Raw genomic sequence first — 22,959 nt, forward strand, 5'->3', positions numbered from 1 at the left:
AAAGAAGAATTTATCAACCTAAAGTCCTGACAAATGCATGCCAACAGTAAGCAGCCTACCACTGATAACAGAATTAACCTAAATGAATGTCTAATTTACAACCAATGATTTCAGGCTAATTTTATTGAATTCTTGAATTTCTTCCACACTTTGTGGTGACTGCAGAGGAAATCGAACATGCATAATATATGACCTGACAAAAGAACAAGTAAGCTGCTTTATTTAAGCCTTTCTATTTGTAATCAGCACCAGAGGTGTAATGACAGTCTGTCCACCATTTTAATAATGCATATATTGATTATTTCACCTCAGACCTCCACCAGCCCCTTGTGAGGAGCTTCTGGGGTGTCCTTAGATCTCTTCAGTTAGACAAGTACAGATATTTTAAACTGAGAGATGAAAATACAATGAAAAGGACAGTGTAGTATCAGTAAAATGAAACATTACTCCCTGATCCTATAGAAAGACAAGTCTCCCAATATTCTATTTCAATGGAATTTGAGCAGGAATTAAATGGATTCAGGATGACTATGGTTTTCCAGGATAAATACCTTTTTTAGAAAAAATTGCCCTCTTTAAGTTCTACCTAGATCAGTGTTTCCCAAACTTGGGACACTGCTTGTTCAGGGAAAGCCCCCGGTGGGCCGGGCCGGTTTGTTTACCTGCCGTGTCCGCAGGTTCGGCCGATTGTGGCTCCCACTGGCCAAGGTTCACGGCTGCAGGCCAATGGGAGCTGCAGGAAGCAGTGTCCGGTACGTCCCTCGGCCTGCGCCGCTACCCGCAGCCCCCATTGGCCTGGAGCGGCGAACCATGGCCAGCGGGAGCCGCAATCTGCCAAACCAGTGGACACGGCAGGTAAAGAAACTGGCCTGGCCCACTAGGGGCTTTCCCTGAACAAGCAGCGTCCCAAGTTTGGGAAACACTGACCTGGATTAATAAAAGAGCAGGTTATAGTCATGTCTACACTACCGCTGAATGTATTCAGGCAACAACTATGCTTCAACACAGTCACTGCTATCCTGGTTTCCCTGGGATGCCCCCTCAATGTATTAATTAACTTGCTATTAATTGTTATTAACTCTTAATAAACATCACTACATAAGCTTCTTAGGCGATAATATAATGAATGATCTGGCTAGTAAAATGCTCAGGAAAAGGGAAAAAAAAGGAGCATGTCTATACCGGGAATAAACCCCATGCCAGAGCATACCATGAACAACACACGCAGGCTCATATTTATTGCTAGCATGATTTCACCATAATGGATATTATCCAGCCATGACACCATGATTATTAAGGCAATTATATGTCTGCTGTCATGACCAGGAAATCTGTAGAGTGACACAAGGTCCATGCCATTCAGGAAAAATACAGCAGAGAACAAAGCAGAAAACTGCAAATACAGAATCGTCAAAGACAACTTGAAGCTGGCAGAGCTTTTTACTGATCTTGCTTCCCTCCCTCTCCACAAGGGGTCTTTGAAGAGTCGACAGTGTGACCTAATTTCAAAGATTATCTTTTGTTCTTTTTTCCACAGGGAATCCAACTGCCTATAACTAGACTGGTATCATGTTAAGCTACAAAAGTGCTACTGCACAGGGAAAAAAAAGAAAGAAACGAAAGAAAAGAAGCTTTCTACAAGTAACTAAACTCTTCTTGCTTTGATACTGTGAAATGACTAGGGATTGTGACCAAGAGAGGTGTGTCCATGTGCATGTGTGTACCTATAGCTGTGGGGACATTAAGAGAGGAGGGAAGAAGGGCTGGGTTGTTCTGTAACGTCACTTTGCAACTATTTGTGAAAATTTATGTTTATGTAGCACCCCAAAAAACTGGACAAACTTAAACTAATATGGAAACCACAGAAGGATTTCTTAATCCTTTACTGAAATATCACCACCTCTAGGATGGAATGTGACAGCTTTTTAAACCATGTCAGCACACTGTGATACTGTAAAACATTTTAGGTCAGTGAAGAATACCTTATTCGACTGAAAAGTATACAGGCTGGTGAATGTTTTTAAGTACTTAGACATGGTGTTAAGTACTGAAACCCTTGCTCAAGGAACCATTTCTTTCTCGTAACGGTCTTGCCAGGTTTGGCATTATCTCACATTTTCTCTTTTGGGGAAAGGGGCAGAGATAGGGTAGCAGCAAGGAGCTATGGTAACAGCTGCATTATTTAAGTTTTCTGGCTCCTTAGCAGTCTGGCTAGGATCTGTGCATCAGGGAAGGAATACTTATCACAGGCCACAGAATAGCTGTGCAGCAAATTGCGGAGCAGCTCTGTGCAAACTGCTTCAGCCAAATGGCTCAAGTAGTCCCTCATACACCTTGTATAGCTCCATTACTTGAGAGACGGTAGGAAGGAGATAGCTTGGTCCATTCAGTAGCGAATCCTCTGGCCCACCCCTTTCTCAGACAACTCCCCGAATAAGGCTTTGGCAAGGAGTGTGCCTCTTTTTCAAAGTGCCTTCTCCCTGCATAGCAGAAATGCATTGGTTCCACTTCCAGGAATCCAATTGCAAGGGCAGGATTTGTCACTTTAAACTCAATCCAGAAAAGACTGGTAGGTACTGCAAGAAGAATCATTCTGAGGAACTAGTGAAATTTCCTCTATTTGTTATGTCTAACCTCTATTTTCTCGGCTCAGTGTCTTTTTGGTTGCTTCACTGCTCCTAGATTCCAAGGAGTGAGCAGTAACCAGAAATAACTTGTATTATATTCAGCTTGCAGGAAGGTGTGGCCTTTCTTATGCTGATCTCACCACTATTATTCATGCATTTGTCACATTCAGACAGAAGTAACGCACTTTATTTTGGGCTGCCTCCCCAACCTATGACCTCAAACAGATGGAAAATAACCAGTCTCCTGGTTCCATTTACCTGAACACTGGTCCATTCCCCAAGGAGTAACCCCTCTCTAATACTGATACCAAAAATGCCACGTGTGGTCAGAACCTTGATTTTACATTGTGTTCAGAATACACTGCAAAGGGGACATATGTCAAAATAAAAGCTGTGTACTTGCAACCATTTATAGCAACGTATCATGAAAACATCTTAAGATGTCCCACAAATATAATGAAGTAGTTACTGAATGGGGTTATCTCTGATACTTGTTTTTAGCTCTTAATATGTCACTAGTGATTAAGTCTGAGGTACAGAACTGTCTCATTCATAGTTCTAAAGATGTGTTAGGAAATACACATGAACTGGCACCTATCAAACACCTAAAGGTGTCTCCTTGCTGTTTGCCTGGAAATTAACAGAATAAGCCCTGGTCTACACTAGGACTTTAGGTCGAATTTAGCAGTGTTAAATCGATGTAAACCTGCACCCGTCCACACGATGAAGCTCTTTATTTCGACGTAGAGGGCTCTTAAAATTGATTTCCTTACTCCACCCCTGACAAGTGGATTAGCGCTTAAATCAGCCTTGCCGGGTCGAATTTGGGGTACTGTGGACACAATTCAACGGTATTGGCTTCCGGGAGCTATCCCAGAGTGCTCCATTGTGACTGCTCTGGACAGCACTCTCAACTGAGATGCACAATTGTCTGCCATTGCTCTGATGCAGGGAGGGGCGACTGATGACATGGCTTACAGGGTTGGCTTACAGGGAGTTAAAATCAACAAAGGGGGTGGCTTTACATCAAGGAGTATTTGAGGCAGGACTTCACGGAGGGTTCCAATAAGAAATGGTGCACCTAAGTTATTGTTCTTATTGGAACAAGCAGGTTAGTCTGGCCTCTGATTGATACATGGCTAGATTTACCTCGCTGCACCTTCTCTGTGAGTGACTGCAGTGTGACCTAGAGGAATGAGTCCCCTAGACAGGGGGTGTGCAGGGGGTTTGCAAATGAGTACAAAACAAATCTGGTCTATTTCTTGTTTTGATACACTCCATCTATCTTTTACATCTTTGACTGGCAGCAGAAGGACTGCATGCCATCCACATCTCATGGCTGCTCGGCAGAAGATGGTACAATAGGACTGCTATCCATCCTCATCTCTTGCCTGCCCGGCAGAAGATGCTACAATAGGACTGCTAGCAATCCGTATTGCCTGCCTGCTCACCATAAGATGGTTCAATAGGACTGACTGCAGGACTAAAGAGAATGACCTGATCAAGTCACTCCAAATTTAGTCCCTGTGCCCATGTCTGCCCAGGCGCTCCTGATCGACCTCACAGAGGCGACCAGGAGCACCTCGGACATGACGATGATGGCTACCAGTCCTACTGTACCGTCTGCTGCCATAAGGCAATGGGTTGCTGCTGCTGTGTAGCAATGCAGTACCGCTCCTGCCAGCACCCAGGAGACATACGGTGACGGTGAGCTGAGCGGGCTCCATGCTTGCCATGGTATGGCATCTGCACGGGTAACCCAGGAAAAAAGGCGCAAAACGATTGTCTGCCCTTTCTTTCACGGAGGGAGGGAGGGAGGGAAGGGGGGCCTGACGACATGTACCCAGAACCACCCGCGACAATGTTTTAGCCCCATCAGGCATTGGGATGTCAACCCAGAATTCCAATGGGCAGCGGAGACTGCGGGAACTGTGGGATAGCTACCCACAGTGCAACACTCCGGAAGTTGAGGCTTGCCTCGGTACTGTGGAAGCACTCCGCCGAGTTAATGCACTTAATGCACTTAGAGCATTTTCTGTGGGGACACACACACTCGAATATAAAAAACCGATTTCTAAAAACACGACTTCTATAAATTCGACCTAATTTCGTAGTGTAGACATACCCTAAGATTACTGTGAAACAATATAGGAATGTTGCTCGACTCAAATGTATTCTTATGCACACCCTTTCTAAGCACATCAAGAGGCGTCATCCTTTAGATGAATATTTCTTGTGGGACTTTTTTTTTTAAAGCTAATAGCAGGTGTTGGATTCATAGCTCTGTTTACCCCAATACTGGTTTAGGCTGGACCGTTGCAGTGCAAGCTTCCCCATGACATTGTGATATCACGCCACTACCTTCCTCAAACGGACTTCACTTTAGGAGCCAGAGGGTAGCTTGCAGTGCCCTTGCCCATTTGATGCTTGGTCTTTCTGCTGAGACTCCCAATTGTCATGACAGTTTTAGATGTGCATACCTGTCCACTGGCATTTAGATCAGCAACTGTTTTCATATATGATGCTGACCAACCATTAGAAAGAAATACGTTTTGGTACCTATAGGTTTAGATTGCATTTCAATACATGACTTAGAAGTGAAAGATGCCATATCCCATTACCAATCTTCTGAATCACCTATTTCCTGCTTGATTAAATGAGGATTGTTCTAGCCATTGTTAGTAGCTGTCCAGGTTTCCAAAAAATCCTATGATACCTGTAACAGAGGGCACCTGGCCCTCCTGGCTCCTGCCTCAGCTAGGTTCAGATAAAGTCACTCAGAGACCCTTGGGTTCTGAAACCACTGGTGCTTTTATTTACAAGTTTGTGCTCCCACCACCTTCTCACCATACAGCATACACAGCTCTGGGTTCCTCATGTCTGAGCCCAGGAGGGAAGGGCTTTCTCCCTGCCTGCACTCTCTCACTCTCCTCCGTCCCACCACCTCACTTCCTCACCTCTTATATAGCCCTGGGCTATTCGGGCTGGCAGCTGGCTTTCATTCCCCAATTAGGACCATGTTCTTTCCAGCCAGCTCCACTTTATTCACTGAAATGGGGATGGCAGGGGGCTGATCTTGCAGTCTTCCTGCTCAGCACCCTGTCACAGTACTTTCCAAAAGGCGTATGGGAACAACACTGAAGTGGTGCTAAAACATTCCCTTCTCCAGCAACACTGATTCTATAAGCACTGTGTAAAAATTATATTTATTCATTTTGTGTGATGACATAACAGTGGGTCTGTTTGCCCACAGAGTCATTGCACTATCCATACTTGTATCAGAAAAAGGAACGTCAGAAAGCACCCAATTGTCAGAGGTGATACAATAAGCCCAACCTGTATTCTTTTTTTAGAGTAGTAGCCGTGTTAGTCTGTATTTGCAAAAGAAAAGGAGGACTTGTTGCACTTTAGAGACTAATAAAATAAATTGGTTAGTCTCTAAGGTGCCACAAGTACGCCTTTTCTTTTGTATTCTTTTTTGTTTTTCCATTTGCTACAAGTGACCACAAAGTTAAACAAAACTGCCTGGAGGACTTACAATCTGAAGGTCCTATTCTGGTGCTAAGTACTCATAACCTCATTAGGAAGGGGGAGTGGGTTTTAGCAGGAGGATTATGGTTGGAGTCATTAGGGCAAATACAAAGTACCCAGGAAAACATTAGTAGTAGCACTATTAATAGTAGAGTTTTAAATTGCACTTTAGGCTGTGATTTTCAAAGTGCATAGGGGCATTAGGTGCCTTTGAAAATTCCACTCTTTATTATCTCTAAAATATATTTTAAGTGGCACCACCCTTTCTCCAACAAAGAGGGTTTCAACTCTCATCCAATCTATACGAAACGTATACCCTTTGAAAGATCATTCAAAAAGATCTTACCCTGTGAGTATCATTCTGCTTCTGCACAGTGGGAAGATCCCCAGCAATAGGTGCTTGCTGCTTTAACTCATCATCCTTCAGCTGCAGCCATGCCAGGAGTTCCTGAAGAGAGAGGTGTAGACGCTTCCACTGGTCAGAACTGGCTTCTAAATGGGATCTGCAAGGCATATATTATTGCATCAGCTGTAGGGAAAATAATTGTTTTCTTTACAATGACAGTAATAGAAAAAGACACACTCCAGGGTGAGGTTAGATGTCATTGGTTAAGGTCATGACAGCCTGCACTCACTCTTGAAGGTTCTTGGCAGTGGTTATTAATTCAGTGATCATTAAAATTAGGAATAAAGGGACTATTCCAATGCCCACTTAAATGGGTTTTGAATTTGGCTATATCAGCACTGGCTTGAGTGAAGTACCTCAGTCCTGACCTGAAACACACCTGCTATTCCAATCCTGTTTTTTTCTTGAACAGAGTGACAGCTCTTTTTGCTAAATATGCACAAGTAATTCATCCATCACTTGAGACCTCAAACCAGGGATTGAACTTTCATCTCCAGAGAAGCAGAACGACTTACCTATTCCACTGTGGCAGCTAGTCCACCACACAATAGACTCATGCAGTTACTCCTTCTCAAGTTAACAGACAGAACTGATGCCAAGTTCTCACAAACATTATAGGGTAAACCTTGAATTTAGTACATTATTTTATAAATAAACAAATCAATGATTTATGCTACAGAATGTTTGTGCCATTTGAAGGTAGGATGTGAGAGAAATAAAATACATCACTGGAGAAAAGAAAAGAGAGCGCATAACCCTGGTCAAATCAGCATCATAAGGAGCATCTCTTTATTGCAGTGGTTCCCAAACTTGTTCTGCCGCTTGTGCAGGGAAAGCCCCTGTCGGACCGGGCCGGTTTGTTTACCTGCCGTGTCTGCAGGTTCGGCCGATCGCGGCCCCCACTGGCCATGCTTCGCTGCTCCAGGCCAATGGGAGCTGCTGAAAGTGGCAGCCAGTACATCCCTCGGCCCGCGCCACTTTCAGCAGCTCCCATTGGCCTGGAGCAGCGAAGCATGGCCAGTGGGAGCCGCGATCGGCCAAACCTGAGGACGCAGCAGGTAAACAAACCGGCTCGGTCCGACAGCGGCTTTCCCTGCACAAGCAGTGGGAACCACTGCTCTACTGCTTACTTGTTATCAGTACTTGGTGCTTAATACACCAAACCTAACGTTGAGCCTAATAATATCAAGTAATTACTTACTATAAACAGATCTATTGTAGGAAGGAGACTGTGAATAGAGTATTTCTGTATTGATTAATTTATTGTTTATACTGTATTTTTTGTATTGCATAATACTTTTTTCCCCTCTTACACATTGGAATGCATATAACACCATTATTAATGTTGCCATTGCATCATTTTTGGCAGGAAGAACTCCCTAATGAGTTTTCACTGCTTTTAATAGTTTATCGCATTAGTTCGGATCCAAACAATATAATACAACAGCTAAGTCATGAAAATGTTGAATCCAATTCCCCCCCCCAAAAGATGTATATTAGCTTTGAAATTTAAGTTTATTTTGCCTCTACTTAACCTCCAACTTTGCTTATCCGGGAATCTTTTACATCCCATTTTCCGATATCATTCAATATTTGTATTGTCTGGTAATTAATAATATGCCACTAAACACTGCAAGGAATGGCGCTGTGAGGAAGAGTGCCACACATGGACTCCCTGTGGTTTTCAGGATCTCCTGATTCGGATTTGATAAGGACTAGTGGATACAGGCAATTTTTAAAAAAAATGCTCTACTGCACCTACAGTAATTTCTGATCTTGTATACCAGGTCAGCAAAGGGTTGAGTAAAGAGAATAGAGTTGCACAGACAAGCTTGTAGAGCAACTATGTCTAGCTGTTTTGACTCATGAGTTGGTGCAAGAGGTCACAATTCCCCCCTCACCACCATTTTGAAAACTACTGTCATTATGAGGGAGGAGAGCACACAGGGGCATGCAGACCCCTCCCTATGCAAGAAAACTACATCATCACCTGAGTGATTGGTGTGCTTTCTTGACCCCTCCATGTAGCCTGCCTTCTCTCATTTTTATCGCAAAATATGCTTTCCTAAAACAATCAAGAGGATGGCCTTTCAGATTGTCATCCTACATGTTATGGCTTACATTCTAGAAGGTGATTATATTGTGGAATAAATACTTCATTCCTCTTTGCCTGGTGTGTTATTGAGTAAAATTTTCAAAATCACCTCAGTGACTTAATAGCCTCAATCCTAGTTTCAAAAATGTCTCAAAGTTACTTAGCTGCTTTTGAAGGTTTTACCCACTGTCTTGTTTTGAATTTGTAAAACATGAAGGATAAGTGTCCTTTTAACATCCAATTGAGAAAAAAAATCATTAAATTGAAAGAAATCATTCATGGAATTTTTCCCTGACATTCCAATGCAACTCATAATTTTTCCCAATTCAAGCCCATGAATTGCTGCCTAATGCCTACAGCATTTAAGCTCCATACTGCAACATCAACCTAACCCATTCTTTTAGTTCTGCACAAATTTGATTGCAGGTTAAGCTTCCATCACAAAACCTCTCTATAGTATATACTGTCAATCATGGGGAATAGTACCAGATCATATAATGCAAAGAAATATCCCCTAGGGACTAGACTGAGTACCAAACTAATTTCAATTTGTTAGTCAGTCATATCTGAACTCAGTGGTTTAAAAGCTAAAGCATTATCTCTTTCACCTTACATGTTTTGGCTATTCCAAATCCTTCATTATGACCAACTGTTTGAGAGAGTAAGCCCATTGCTTTACATGTTTAATTTAAGAGTATAAAGCAACTGTGATAAACTAGGGTTACTACTTTTGACTTGATTAATCACATCAATAATTGAATGGCAGTAGCTGGGATGTAGAAAATCTCATCTATTAAATTGCCCGTGTTTGGCCAACATGCTGTTTTTCTTTTCTCAAACCTCTTTTTATATCAGCAAGATCATGGGTAAAAAGGCATTTGAAGAAAAAGAACTCAACATAATGCTTTAAATGGTTACATCCCTTTTCTTTTGCTCATCGGAAAAAAAAAGAAATCTGTCTTCTTTTCTTTACTTCAATTACCAATATCTTTTCAGCCTCACATCTTTCATTTATTTTTAAAGATTGATATTATGAAGATGGCTTTTGTCATTACACACACTGACCTCCCTCAGGGCTTGAGCTTCAAAAGCTAATTTTTCATACATTACTTTAAAAATGCTTCTGCCTTTTGATGCCCTCTGAACTACCACCATCATACAACAAATGAACAAATGAAAGAGTGACTGAAAGTGAGTGCACTGGAGCCAGGATCTCTACTGTAAAAGGCATATTTGTAAATAGAAGATTCCTGGATAGTTTCTCCAGTAAAGAAATCCTAAACCCTTAGAGGTTTGCACCTCCATTAGATCTTTTGTAACATCACCGTTTATTATATGCTTCCTTCAAGAAGAAATTTGTTTCTCATGAAACCCAGAGACAGTTTTTATCCTTGGATTTTAGGTTTTAATTTTGACCCCTCTTTATCTAAGAGAAGAAACCTAAAATAACATATGCTCTCATCTGTAAATTTATTCTTAGTTTTGCACTGGAAAGAAGAGACTCACAAATGCAGTGCATAATAATTATTATGTTATTTAATCACTTCTCTTTATGTCACATTGATAAGCCATACCCAACTCTGTAAGCCTGCTTTTAGAGAGAGTTACTATTTAACACACTACTCTCTTTTTCTAGAACACAACCGTGATGATAAAACCTCATCATGTTCCTCAAATCCTAATCTCCCAGTCATTTCTGTACCATGTTAATGAATCATTGCTTGAAAGTAATTCAACATTCAAAATATCAGGAATCACATAAAACTAATAATGAATGAAATAGCACCATCAGAAACAAAATTATGCCCTTGTATAGAGAGAAAGGTACCTTTCTGCCTCTCAGATTAATTGAAGTTTCTTTCTTATGTTTGGTTCCTACCTAATGTTTAGAGATTTTTTCCTAAGCTCACTCCATCTGAAGTTCATGTTATCCAGGCGTCTCTGCAACAATGCTGCATCATCAGAGCCTTCTAAGGATCTCAGGATTTTCTGTCCATTTTCATCCAGGTTGTGGAAGATGTCAGTATGAGCTTCAATCTCTGTCTGGAGGTCCTACAGGGGTAATACAGAAGAACACTTGCATTTCTTATAAAATCATAAAGACTAATTGGACTGATGGACCATAATAGCTATCATTTCCCAAAGAAGAGTGAAGCATATCATAAGTAATACAGATTGTGATTGCTCCCCTGAACGGTAACTTTATATTTGGTAATACACTAAACACTCATTTCATCTTAACATGAAGAGAGTATGCATTAAACAATGAGGCTTTCCATACAAAACTCTAGGCTTTGACAGGTGACAAACAAGGCTGATGTATATAAACGTGCCAAAAAGAAGAAAAAACCCTCAGGATCACTGGGTCTGGATCTGACCTTTACATGGTACGTCTTCCTGTGTAACATTTTCAACTTGAATCGGGGACTGCAACACTGGTCCTGCTGCATGGCAATCCCAAGAAAACTAAGCTTCTGCAATAGCAGAGCTTTAAAATGCCACGTTCGCTTACAGTCTGTTGACAGAATGCATTTCAGAGTGCAGACTTCAACAGTCAACAGTAATAAACAGCTACTTTGTACTACATCAAAACGTTGGTCAGGGCCATGGCTGTAGGAGGGCCTGAGAATAGCAAGGACCCAGAATATGCAACTGGAAGTTCATGTTGAACAGCCAGCTTTTCTTATCACTTTGTAATTGCTGGCCAGCTACATTTCAAATTCATTCCCCCTCCCCCATTTTTAGCAGGGCAGCTTCTGCCAAAATAACATTCTTTAGAGAGCTGCCTGGTACTAACATTCCTATCTGCCTACACACTGAATAGACTCTTTGTATATTATCTGCCTCACTCTAAGAGATTTGTATGTTTCAGATCCACAAGGTTACAGATTCATTCAGGAGCAAACAGTGGCCATATCAAACTCTTTAACTTGAAAAAATATCTACCAATATATGATTGCTTTCAAAGTAGGGGAAAAGATGGGTGAGCTGGCCTAGCAAGCTGGCCTTGTCACGAGGGACACTTGGGTACGTAGGTTAGTTTTCTAGCTGTTGTCTCTCAACTCCTGGAATGGAAGTATTGTGGAGGTAATGTGGAAGGAGAAGTGATTCGTGGTATTGAGCAGTGTGGCCAAGAAGGAGTAATTAATCATCTCAGATGGGCTCCAACAGGAATTATGTCCAATCTTCCTCAACACAAAAGGATGGAATCAAAGCAGGGAAATACGGACTTGAATGGAATATTGAACAGTTTCTAATTGGGCTGGCTGTATTCTACGCAAATGGTTCAGGGCATGCACACTAGCTGTTCTGAAGCATGCTAAGAAAACTTGCAAGGTTTGCCAATGGCAACACTGGCGCTTTTCTAAACTGCTTCAGTTGTAATACCTCAGGGGTACCTATATCCTGCTGTTCCTTGCACAGCTACTACAAGCAATGTACTATCGGAGATTTCAAAAAAGGCCATAGGTGCATCATGGGACAATAGTTAAAAGACATATCTAACTGTTTCAGTTAATGTGTGTCCACATTGGCCTTAAAATAGCTCTTGGCAAACAGTTCAGATTATACTGGTGCTACTCCTGTTGGAAACAAGTATAATTCAAACAGTACTTAGATTGCTTGTAAAATGCTTGGGACATTTGTGTGTGTGCACAAGCACTATACTAAGAGATGCTTGGGGGAATGCAGTTTTTTTCACAGTAAATTTCTCCAATGTCAACAAGGCCATAGAGGCAGCAACATTCAGCCTCCAACAGAAACACAAAAAGCCCCTTCGGAGGAAAATAAAATAAGGGAAGAATTAAGCTATTACTGAATTGGAAGTCAGTAAGTATTACAGTATTTATATGCGCTAGGAGCTTTGTAGTGAGTATTGAAAATATATTATACGATCTCTGCCTCAAAGAGTTTACAATCCAGTTTCATAGAGTACAAGGCCAGAAGGGACCATTGTGATCATCTAATCTGACATTTTGCACTACACAAGTCACAGAACTTTGAATTAGTTCCAGTTTGAACCACAGCATATTTTTTTAGAAAAACATCAAATCTTGATTTAGAGATTTCCTTTGATGGAGAATCCACCACAATCCTTGGTAAATTGTTTTAATGATTAATTATATTCATTGTTAAAAACTTGCTCCTTATTTCTAATCTGAATTTATCTAGCATCAAATTCCAACCACTGGATCTTATTATACCTTTGTGCACTAGACTGAAGAGCCCTCTACTATCTAAGGTCTGTTCCTCATGTAAACAAATACATACTGTGATCAACTCACCCCTTAACCTTCTAGATGCAATACAGCCAACGAGAGTAGGATAAAACAGGAGGTAAGAATGTATGATGTTTCTAGAACTAGAGATTATAATTCATTATGGCTGTGCAGAACAGAGATGATGAGGAACAAAGAAACAAGAAAACAATAAAAATGAATTTGTCTCCATTTGGTTGATATGTCTTCCATCCTTCTCCTCTGACAGCCTTCCCATCCCAAGAGAAGCAGATTACATGAGAGGAAAGAACTCAACTCTTATATTTATCTTTTGAAATGGGAAAATGTATCTTATCCTTCAGAAAGGAGAGTGAAAGATCAATACAAGCAAAAATCTGTTCCTTGTCAAGAATCCAAGGGGAGGATCCATTTCACTTTGGAAACTACTCAGATACTTGGAAAATTACACTGGTGTGTCACATTATATCTAGACACGTTGACATCATACTGGGAACATACAGTATTCGTAGCATTTTGGGTTTTTCTAATACATTGAAGTGCACAAAGTAAGTACAGTGGATCAAATTCAGCCCTGCTGTAACTCCACTAAAGTCATTTGAGTTACAATGGGAAATAATTTTACTCAATGCACTGTATTTTTTAAATTGTCTGAGGACTACATCTCCTTAAAAAAGAGGCGTACAGTAGACAAAAAATACACTAGGTACAGTAATGCAATGAGTATTGATTGTTAACAGGTTGTATTACTTTACAGAAAAAGGTGTGAGTTTTGTCTCGCCACACCCAACATAGGACCCAATTCTGAACTCCTTACTTGGGGAAAAACTGCCACTGAAGTCAATGGCAGTTTTGCCTGCATAAGGACTACACGATTAAGTCCACCTTTATGAAAATGTCCTATAGAATTTAATAGATAAATAAAACAGATGAATAAAACTTCACTGAATTTAATTTTTTAATATTCTATAGATTTGTAAATGAATATATTTCTGTTACAGAATGATTAAAAATCTGAAGCAAGGCTTTCATTTTCAATTTAATTCTATAGGATCTATAAATAATTTCTACAGAACACTATTAAATTTAGATAGATGGTTTTATCCATCTTAAATTATATAGAATCTTTTAGTAAAGGATAATATGACTAGCTTAAATTCTTTTCTGATGATATATGTTAAAATTCTGTTGAAACTCATAGACTTTAAGGTCAAAAGGGATCATCATGATCATGTAGTCTGACCTCCTGCACATTGTAGGCCACAGAATCTCACCCACCCAATCCTGTAATAGACCCCTAATCTCTGGCTGAGTTACTGAAGTCCTCAAATCATGATTTTAACACTTCAAAATCACAGAGAATCCACCATTTACACTAGTTTAAACCTGCAAGAGACCCGTGCCCCATGCTGCAGAGGAAGGTAAAAAACCCCCAGGGTCTCTGCCAATCTGACCCAGGGGAAAATCCCTTCCATTCTCCAAATTGTATGAAGTTAAGAACTCAGTAAGAAGTGCTGTATCAGACACAGAAGTGAAGGGGACTTGTCTTGAGGAAAGGGATGAATTTTCAGGAGAGGCATGGAAAAGACTGGTTCCTCATACAGTAACAAGTTTTGTAATGTGTGGTCTCTATATATTAGAATTTTGGTGCACAGGAGCTACATGTGCCTGCGACCAGAAGACAATTTGTTAACAATGTTTGTTGGTCTGCACCCTTCTCCTCCTTGGTACTCTGAACCCAGGGTATTAGGGGCAGTGTGCACCGACTGCCTCTCCAGTTATCTTACACTCTAGTTATTGTACAAGCTACATAACCAGTCTTTCTTCTCCAAGTGATGGTTCCTATGTGTATTCTACTTGAGGTAACTCAGAGGCAGCATTCATTGAGCAGAAGAGTGCAAGAAACTCTGCTTTACCACTGACTGAAGGACTGGTCTGCTGAAGGAAGCAGCTGCTGCAGAAGCCTGTATCAGGACACAACCCTAATGTCTCACAAATGTATGCATAGAGTACCACGTTACCATTCTAAAGATCTCCAGAAGATGGACATTTGGAAGTGAAGCTGTTAAGCCAGCCTGAGCTCTAGTTCAGTGAACTCCCATACCTTGTGAGCACTGGTGCCTGGTTTGTATAATTTTTGGTGGTGCCCAGAACAGTTCCAAGCATAGCTGTCCTGTCCATAGGACTGACTGGGGCAACCAGCTGGTGCCTGGTGCTGGCAGCAGCAAGCGACCTGGCCCCAGCCTGCCCCGCTGGCTCCTGGCAAGGCCCTGGTGAGGGGGCGGAAGCCAGAAAGAGGCAGGGCAGGGGCAGAAGCTTGGGGGAAGAGGTGGAATGGGGGCAGAGCAGTGGCAGGAAGAGGCAGGGCGGGGGTTTGGGGGAAGGGGTGGAGCAGGGTGGGCTGGGGCTGGGTCGCTCGCTGCTGCCAGCATCAGGCCCCCTGCTAACCCTCCAAGCTTCCCTGGACCCTGCATCCCCCTGAAGTTCGGGGGCCCCCAAAGCAGTTGCCCCAGTCCGTCCTATGGATGGGACGGCTCTGATTAAATATAAGCCCAAACATTGGTGGAGCCAGGCCCACATTCCTGAATATTGGTGGATCACGGGCACCATGGGCCCAGATAACTCACCGCCTATGCTTGTGGGGTAGGGTTATAAGTCAAATCATAGCTAAGCAGGATGTGCCCATAATCCACTGAGAGAGTCTTCTCTCCTAAGTTCAGCAAAGGAGACAAATAGTTTGGGGGATTTCCTGAAGGGTTTCATCCTCTGTAGGTAGAAGGCCAAGGCTTGTTGGACATCCAGCAAGTGGAACTTCCTGTCCTCGCTGGTAGCACAAGGCTTCAGGTAGAAGACAGGTAAGTGGATGACCTTGTTCAGATTGAGATTACCTTCAGTTTGAATTTACGATATAACTTTCGAGAAATTTTATCCCTATGGAAGACTGTATACAGAGCATTGGCTATAAGGACCCTCAAGCTCCCTACTCTTCTGATTGAGGTGACTGCAACTTGCGTAGACAGATGAGTGGAAGAATATGAGACCGAAAGCTCAAATGGAGAATTTGTAAATGCAGATAAGACTTGATTGAGGTCCCCTATCAGGGTTGGTTTCAGCACTGGAGGAAAGGTTCTGACAAGGCCCTTCAGAAACTTCACTATAAGTAGATAGGCAAAGACTGTATAGTTGTCCACCAGGTGGGTGAAAGGTGCTAACAGTTGCCAAGTGCACTTGTGAGGAGCTGAGGGTCAACCCCAATGTTTTCAGAGAGTGGAGATATAACAATATAGTTGGTATCTCAGTATGCTCTGGAGGTAGCTGACAATGTTGATACCATTATGACATGCCAAGGTAAAATCCAGACCAATGAGTATCTGTGTCACCCAGGCCCTCTAATCTGAGGTGCCTTTTACAATGCTTTGCTCCTGTAGCCTCCAGTCTGGACTGCTCATAAACAGCCTTCAGCATGCAAGCCACACCTTGCCTTTTACCAGCCTGGGTTATATAGCAGGGTGATCCCAGTACACTCCCAGTCTTAGATTTACCCCCAGATATGTATGTTCTGTGCTGCCTACCCCACTCCCGGATAACAGAAGTTTATACAAAATCTGTTATTTCTTCAATAGAAATCATATGCAGACAACTTGCCACCCCAAATAAAGTTTCCCAAACACTTCAATTTGGGTGCACTCAATTAGATAAAACAAGTTTATTAACTACAAAGAGAGAGATTTTAAGTGATTACAAGTAATGAGGCATAAAAGTCAGAAATGATTAAAAGACAAAGTTAAAACACCACTGGTGCCTAACTTAACTATAAGATTCAAGCAAAGTTTCCCACCCTATGCTTTCAGCAGTCTTACTGACCAAACCCACTAGGTCAGGACTCTTCTCCCAGAATTCAATGAAGGCTTCCTCTGACGCTTCAGGCACAGAGAATCGATAGGCAGGCAGAGAGGGAGGGGGAGTCTTGGGATATTTGCCCCTCCATTTTATAGTTTCAGTCCCCCATTGAAAAACATTTCCAGTTGTGTACCAGGAGACAAAAGGTCTATATGGAAGGATTTTCTCTGCTGTTTTTTTCTCTCACTATTTTGAGCTTCCTTTGTCTCCCCTTTCTGCTTGATGACTGTTTATTGCTTAAATTCAAATTAAGCGGAGCACACAATCCTTTGTTTGAGACAGACCTGTTTGCCAACCTCAGTTTGGAACATGTGTTAATATCACACAGTGGAATCTTATAACTTTACATACAATGTTGTCACACATTTTTTCAGGACAATACGGGCCAGCAAATTATCAGTTTTCAAATGTTATCTTACAAGACATACTTTGTACAAAGACTATTACAATAGTATGTAGGCTTTGGACACACACGGATACATTCTGTCACAACCATATAGCGAATCTCTTCAATTTTGCCAGGTTTCAGAGTGGTAGCCATGTTAGTCTGTATCGGCAAAACGAAGGAGGAGTACTTGTGGCACCTTAGAAACTAACATTTATTTGAGCATAAGCGGGGCTTTAGCCCACGAAAGCTTATGCTCAAATAAATTTGTTAGTCTCTAAAGTGCCACAGGCACTCCTCATTCTTTCAATTTTACTGTATAGAATTTCATTGTAGACTCTTTCCTGCTACTGCTAATGACAGAATCTACAGAAACTGAGTGTCATCTCTGTAAGTTCGCTGTCCATCCAAATATCAACATTATCAGATGAAAGAGGCTGGGTTGGGATGGAGACCTTGCCTCTGTCCCAGGTTAAGACAACTGATAGGAGCTGAACGCAGATGCACAGGCACTTGTTGACCATCTGGAGAATGCTTATGAACTAGAACTGTCTCAGCCACATGGGAGCCATGAGGATCACCATTGCTTTGTCTTGATCTTCCTTAGGATTTGTGGTAAGAGGAGGATGGGTGGAAATGTGTACATTAGTGTTTCTGACCATTGGATTAGAAATGAGTCCCCCTCCGGAGTTGTGGCCCAGGATTGCTTTGAAGCAGTAGAATCTCTCTGCCAGAGTATTCCACATGCCTGTCCAAACTCTCAGAGGGTGACCTAGTGGCAGATGCATCAATTACACAAATTTACAGCCTCTGTGCATAAAAGGATGGAGAGTGCTCTTTCCTGCTTGTCAATATAATTACTTGTTATCATGTGGTTCAACATGACTTAAATGTGAAGCTTCCAGATGAATGGCAGGAACCATTTGCAAGCCTCTTGTACTTCACACAGTTCTAATATGTTTATGTGTAATCTGGTATTATGCAAGGTACAAGTACCTTATGCTATATGTTCCTTTAGATGGGGTCCCAAACCTATCAGAGAGGTTTCTGTAGTCATTATATTGGTGGGTGGGTGGTAATGAATGAAGGAATCCCTATGCACATTATCTCTATGTTTTCCCACTAGGTCAAGACTCTGCGAAGGAGCAAGACCATACTGTGATTGCTTGGTGTAGACTGCCTGCATCCATGCATGTAGACATTGAAGATAAAGACTTGCAAAGGGCATCAAATGTGCACATGAGGCCACATGGTCTAGGAGGATGAGACAGGACCTTACTACCACCTGGGGACTTACTTGGAACTGAGTGATGAAATCTGTCATAACTTGGAACTGATTTGAAGGTAGGTATGCTCTAGCTGGGACTGAATAGAAGGTTGCTCCAATCAAATCTGTTGTCTGCATGGGAGCCAAAATAGAGTTTTCTGTGTTCATTTGGAGGAGACCTAATGCTTGTAAGAGTAGGAGCAAGGAGAGAGTTGCCATCTGAACTTCTTGATATGAGTATCTTGTGAGCATCCAGTTGTCCAGGTATGGGAACACTGATGAACTGTCATGATGCAGATACGCTGGTACTACTGATAATACATTCATGAATACTCTTGGTGCTGTTGAGAGGTCGAAGAGCAGCACTCTGTATTAATAATGGTGTAGGCCAATGGTAAAATGCAGAAACCTCCTACTTGCAGGCAGCATGTGCATGTGGAAATAAGCATCCTTCAAACTGAGAGCTGTGAACCAGACACCTTGGCCTTGCGAGGCGATTATAGAGTCCAAGGTGGTAACTCTGAAACTCAGGCAGTGGATGAAGACATTCAGCTGTTTGACATCTAGTATGGGCCTCCAGCCTTTTTTCTTCTTGGGGATGAGGAAATATCTTGAACAAAAACCTTTTCCCCTTGGGCTGGGGCAAAACCAGCTCTAAATCTCCCAGTTGGAGCAGGAAGTCTACTTCCTGCCTGAGTATTTTTTCATGAGAGGGGTCCCTTAGGAGGGCCAAGGAAGGGAGTTTGGGAGGAGGGACTGCCATGAACTCTATTGTATATCTAATGGTGATTACTTCCAGAACCCATCCATCTGATGTTATAGGGCACCATGCCAAAGAAAAGTGAGCTATATGGCCACCAAGAGGGGTGGATAATTCTGAACCAGGTAGACTTGGTGGGAGGACTGGTTTGTGGCTCTCAGATGTCCCATCAAAAGAGCTGCTTGGTGGGAGGCTGGGGCTGGGAGGAGAATAAAAGGAGGAACCTTCTGTTTTCTGTGCTGGAGTTTCTGACATTTTCAGGGAAGGATCATAAGGCCGCTGGTGGTAGAAGGCTGATGAGTGAAGCACTGCCAATGGTAAGACTGAGGCTTAGGATATTTTCTTCATGGTTCCTCAGTATAAATTCACAGAGCATGGAGAGTTGCTCTCAAGTCCTTGAGGGTATGTAATGATTTGTCCATTTTCTTGCTGAATAGTTTATTTCCCTCAAAGGGCAGATCCTCCATGATTGGTTGGACTTACTTGGGAAATCCGGAGGATTGGAGCCACAAAGCCCATCTCATGATTATAGATGTTGCCACCGAGTGGGAGGCTGTATCCGCTTCATCTACTGAGCCTGGAGGACAGACCTAGCTAGCAATTTACCTTTCTCAATGGTTGCTTGGAACTGCAGTTCTGACAAAATCAGAGAACTTATTATACTTTGCCACTAAAGCCTGTTAGTTTGTTATACTGAACTGTAAACTAATGGAAGTTAAGTTCTTTCTGCCAAAGAGTTCTAGGAGTTTGGTCTCCTTACCTGTGGATGTAAAACTGGGATGGTTTTGCTTGTTTCTTTCAGTGACAGCCTGCACCAACAAAGAGTTTGGAGTGGGGTGTGAGAATAAGGATTCAGCTCCTGTAGATGGTACAAATATTTCTTTTGCATTCTTTTCAGAGAAGGAACTCAGTGGCCAGAGTATTTCAGTCCATCTTGGTTGGTTCTAAGATGGAATCATTGACTGGCAATGTCATCTTACTAGGGACATGTGCTCTGGAGGATGTCTAATAACTTGTGAGGGTATCCTGTATATATTCCAGGGGGATCTGGTGCATATCTGTGATTCTCCTTAGGAAGTCTGTAATAGTCTACAGTTGTCCATTGGTGATGGTAAGGGTGGTGTGGCTGCCTCATCTGGTGAAGACAATGATACCCCCCCCCCCCACGGGCTTTGATTGATCAGGTTGATCCTCTTCCTCAGAGTATTCCTGAGTGGATTGAGGTTCTTCTCTACATGGGGATATGCGCTGAGGCTCCAGTTCTGTAAGTCTGTAATTGGAAAGTTTTATGAATGAATCCTAGGGAGCCCAAAAGGCCAATAAGAGTTATCATAGGAGTAATGGGGTGGTCCCCAGTGAGAAGGGTACAACTAGTCCTGAGACAGGCATTCTCTGCTGTGGGTGTGGGAAGATGCCCACAATCTTAGAGCCTCTATTGCAATGGTTCTCAACCTATTTACCGTTGTGGGTCACATATGCAGCTCTCTCTGTGTTATGTGGGCAGCATCCACACAATATATATACACTACCTCTATGGGCCTGAGGATGTCACTTGAGCCGCAGCTGTGTGCTGATTAGGCTGCAGGTTGAGAATCACTGCTCTATTGTGATTGACCTCTTGATTTGATAAGGTCAGTGAAGCTCTCCCACTAATCTCAGAGTCAGAGGAGTATGAGGCCTCTGTATCACTGGACAGAGCTATTGGTACCAGAAATGGTCTTACTGTGTCTCAGCTGGTAGATGGTACAGGTGACTGTTGAACAGATGGCACTGGGATTAGATCCAACAGCACTGGTGATTTGGTGTCTGCATAGAGAGAAATGTCCTCCAGAATAGTATACCTGACCTCCATATTTGGGCTTCCTGTCTCTTGATGGTCTAGGGTAGATGGTGGTTCTTGGTCCTTGTTCTATTGCCTCACCAGTGCAGAGGATGGTCCCAACACTTCTCCAGACAAGGGTCCTGGGGCATTCTTGGCTCTCAGTGCCAAGGAACTGGTACTCTGTTCCTTCTTATCTCCTGACACCTCCATATCAGGACATGGAGTCTTGCACAACTTAGAATGGGTCAGGGAAGAAGTCCTCTTCTTAGACAAGGATTTACGGGGGATTTCTCACATTTGTCCTTATGAGAATGTTTTCTCTTACACTCCTCATGTCTGCCTTGTTCACTGCTAGAATCTTTAACTCTGCTTTCAGCGGTCCAGGAGCTAGAGACAACTATGCTCGAAGGATGCTTTCTCAGTGCCTCTGCCCAATGCACAGGGGGAGCCTTATGGCCAGTGTTGGACAGTGGCCTCACTGAATGATCCGTCATGAATGTTCAGAATCTGAACCTGGGGATTGACAAGAATTTTCTTGATGCAATAAAAACAAATGTTGTCGTCATCACTGACCAGGTAGGAGTGGGGGCAGACTATGCAGACCTGCAATCCTGGGGTCTTGGGCATGCTAGATCAAGGGTGTAGAGGGAGTAAGGGTATGCCAGGCCCCTAAAAGCTCGCTAAAACTAACCCTAACACTAAAATCAAAGTTTTATCGGAACAGGAGAACTGTTTACAATTATTTACACTAATAAAACAAAGAATGCTAGCTAAAGCTGTGGACCGTTGGAGAAGTGCCATCTCAGGTGATGGTGGTAGAAAGGAACTGACATGGCAGTTGGTCTGCACCACCCGTTATGCCCTTGGTTCAGAGCACAAGGAAGAGAAGGAGGCAGGCACAGACACCGCTAATGAAAAATCATCCAGTGTCAGTCACATGTGCACGTTGAGTGGAATACACATAGGAAACAACACTGAAAGAAGTTTGCAGGATGATATGCCCAGATTTACCATGCAGATCGAGGATCGGGTATGTCTTTAACCGCATCTGACCCAGCTATGTCAATTACCTTTGCCACCTGCAGTCGCTGAAATTCTCCTGACATTCCTAATAATGACAAGTTTCTCTACTGCCACAACCTCACACCCCCAAATGCACAGAAATCTGCCTAAGGCTCCATGTGTTTTACATTGCACAAAGCCCTGTAAAGCACAGCTATGGCCCTGGTTTTGAAAACTAGAAGAATATACAATATAGCTCTTGGGATCGTTCATGTCACAAAGATTCTTCTTTTAGGGATTCATCATGGTTCAGGATAGTTTATCAGAAATAAGTAATTAATTGATGTCAAGCCTCATCTTATCCCACAAGCAATATATAAAAAGACATGACATATGGCAAAATGCCATAATTATTTTTTGACAATACATCAGAGAGATCAATCATGTATCTGACTTCCCCGGCTCATTTTTCTTTAATTACAAAAGGTTGGAAAAGGGAAAAAAAATCCTACAAGAAGTAATTAGTTAGAATAATTGGACCACATCTGAGTTAGATAGAACACACAAATTAATAATGTCCAGCTGACAAAGTATTTATTTCTGATGCAAGTAAGGGAGAGACAAAATTAACTAAGTAATACTTTAAAGAAATTAAAAAACTTAATTCCCCCATCTATAGACCAAATTCTATCATTGAACTTGTACTTTTAGCTCCCACTGATGATAATAAAGTAACACTAAGAACTTTAAATTTGCATAACCTTAACTTATCCACTGAAGTGAATGTGATTAATTAAATAGGACTTCAATAAGAAAAAGACAACACTACCTGAATAAATGAGCTCCACCTGAGGGCAGAATTTATCCCCAAGGCATTGAGACTTGTAATAAATAAATAAATAAATAAATAACCTACTAACAAAAGAGGC

The 22,959-nt window shown here is 42.1% G+C and overlaps 1 protein-coding gene across 9 annotated transcripts in view; it reads right to left on the minus strand.

Annotated features, from left to right (window-relative positions):
• DMD (dystrophin) overlaps positions 1 to 22,959 on the minus strand; it is a 1,912,888-nt gene that overhangs the window by 281,271 nt on the left and 1,608,658 nt on the right. For all 9 annotated transcript variants that reach the window (XM_043538015.1, XM_043538014.1, XM_043538013.1 and 6 more), the window contains 2 exons: positions 10,539 to 10,711; positions 6,505 to 6,661 (listed from right to left, as the gene is read on the minus strand). In XM_043538015.1, the coding sequence (XP_043393950.1) occupies positions 6,505 to 6,661; positions 10,539 to 10,711 (330 nt within the window). The remainder of the gene's footprint in view (positions 1 to 6,504; positions 6,662 to 10,538; positions 10,712 to 22,959) is intronic.

The sequence above is a fragment of the Chelonia mydas genome, chromosome 1 (assembly GCF_015237465.2).
Source record: "Chelonia mydas isolate rCheMyd1 chromosome 1, rCheMyd1.pri.v2, whole genome shotgun sequence".
Classification (NCBI taxonomy): domain Eukaryota; kingdom Metazoa; phylum Chordata; order Testudines; family Cheloniidae; genus Chelonia; species Chelonia mydas.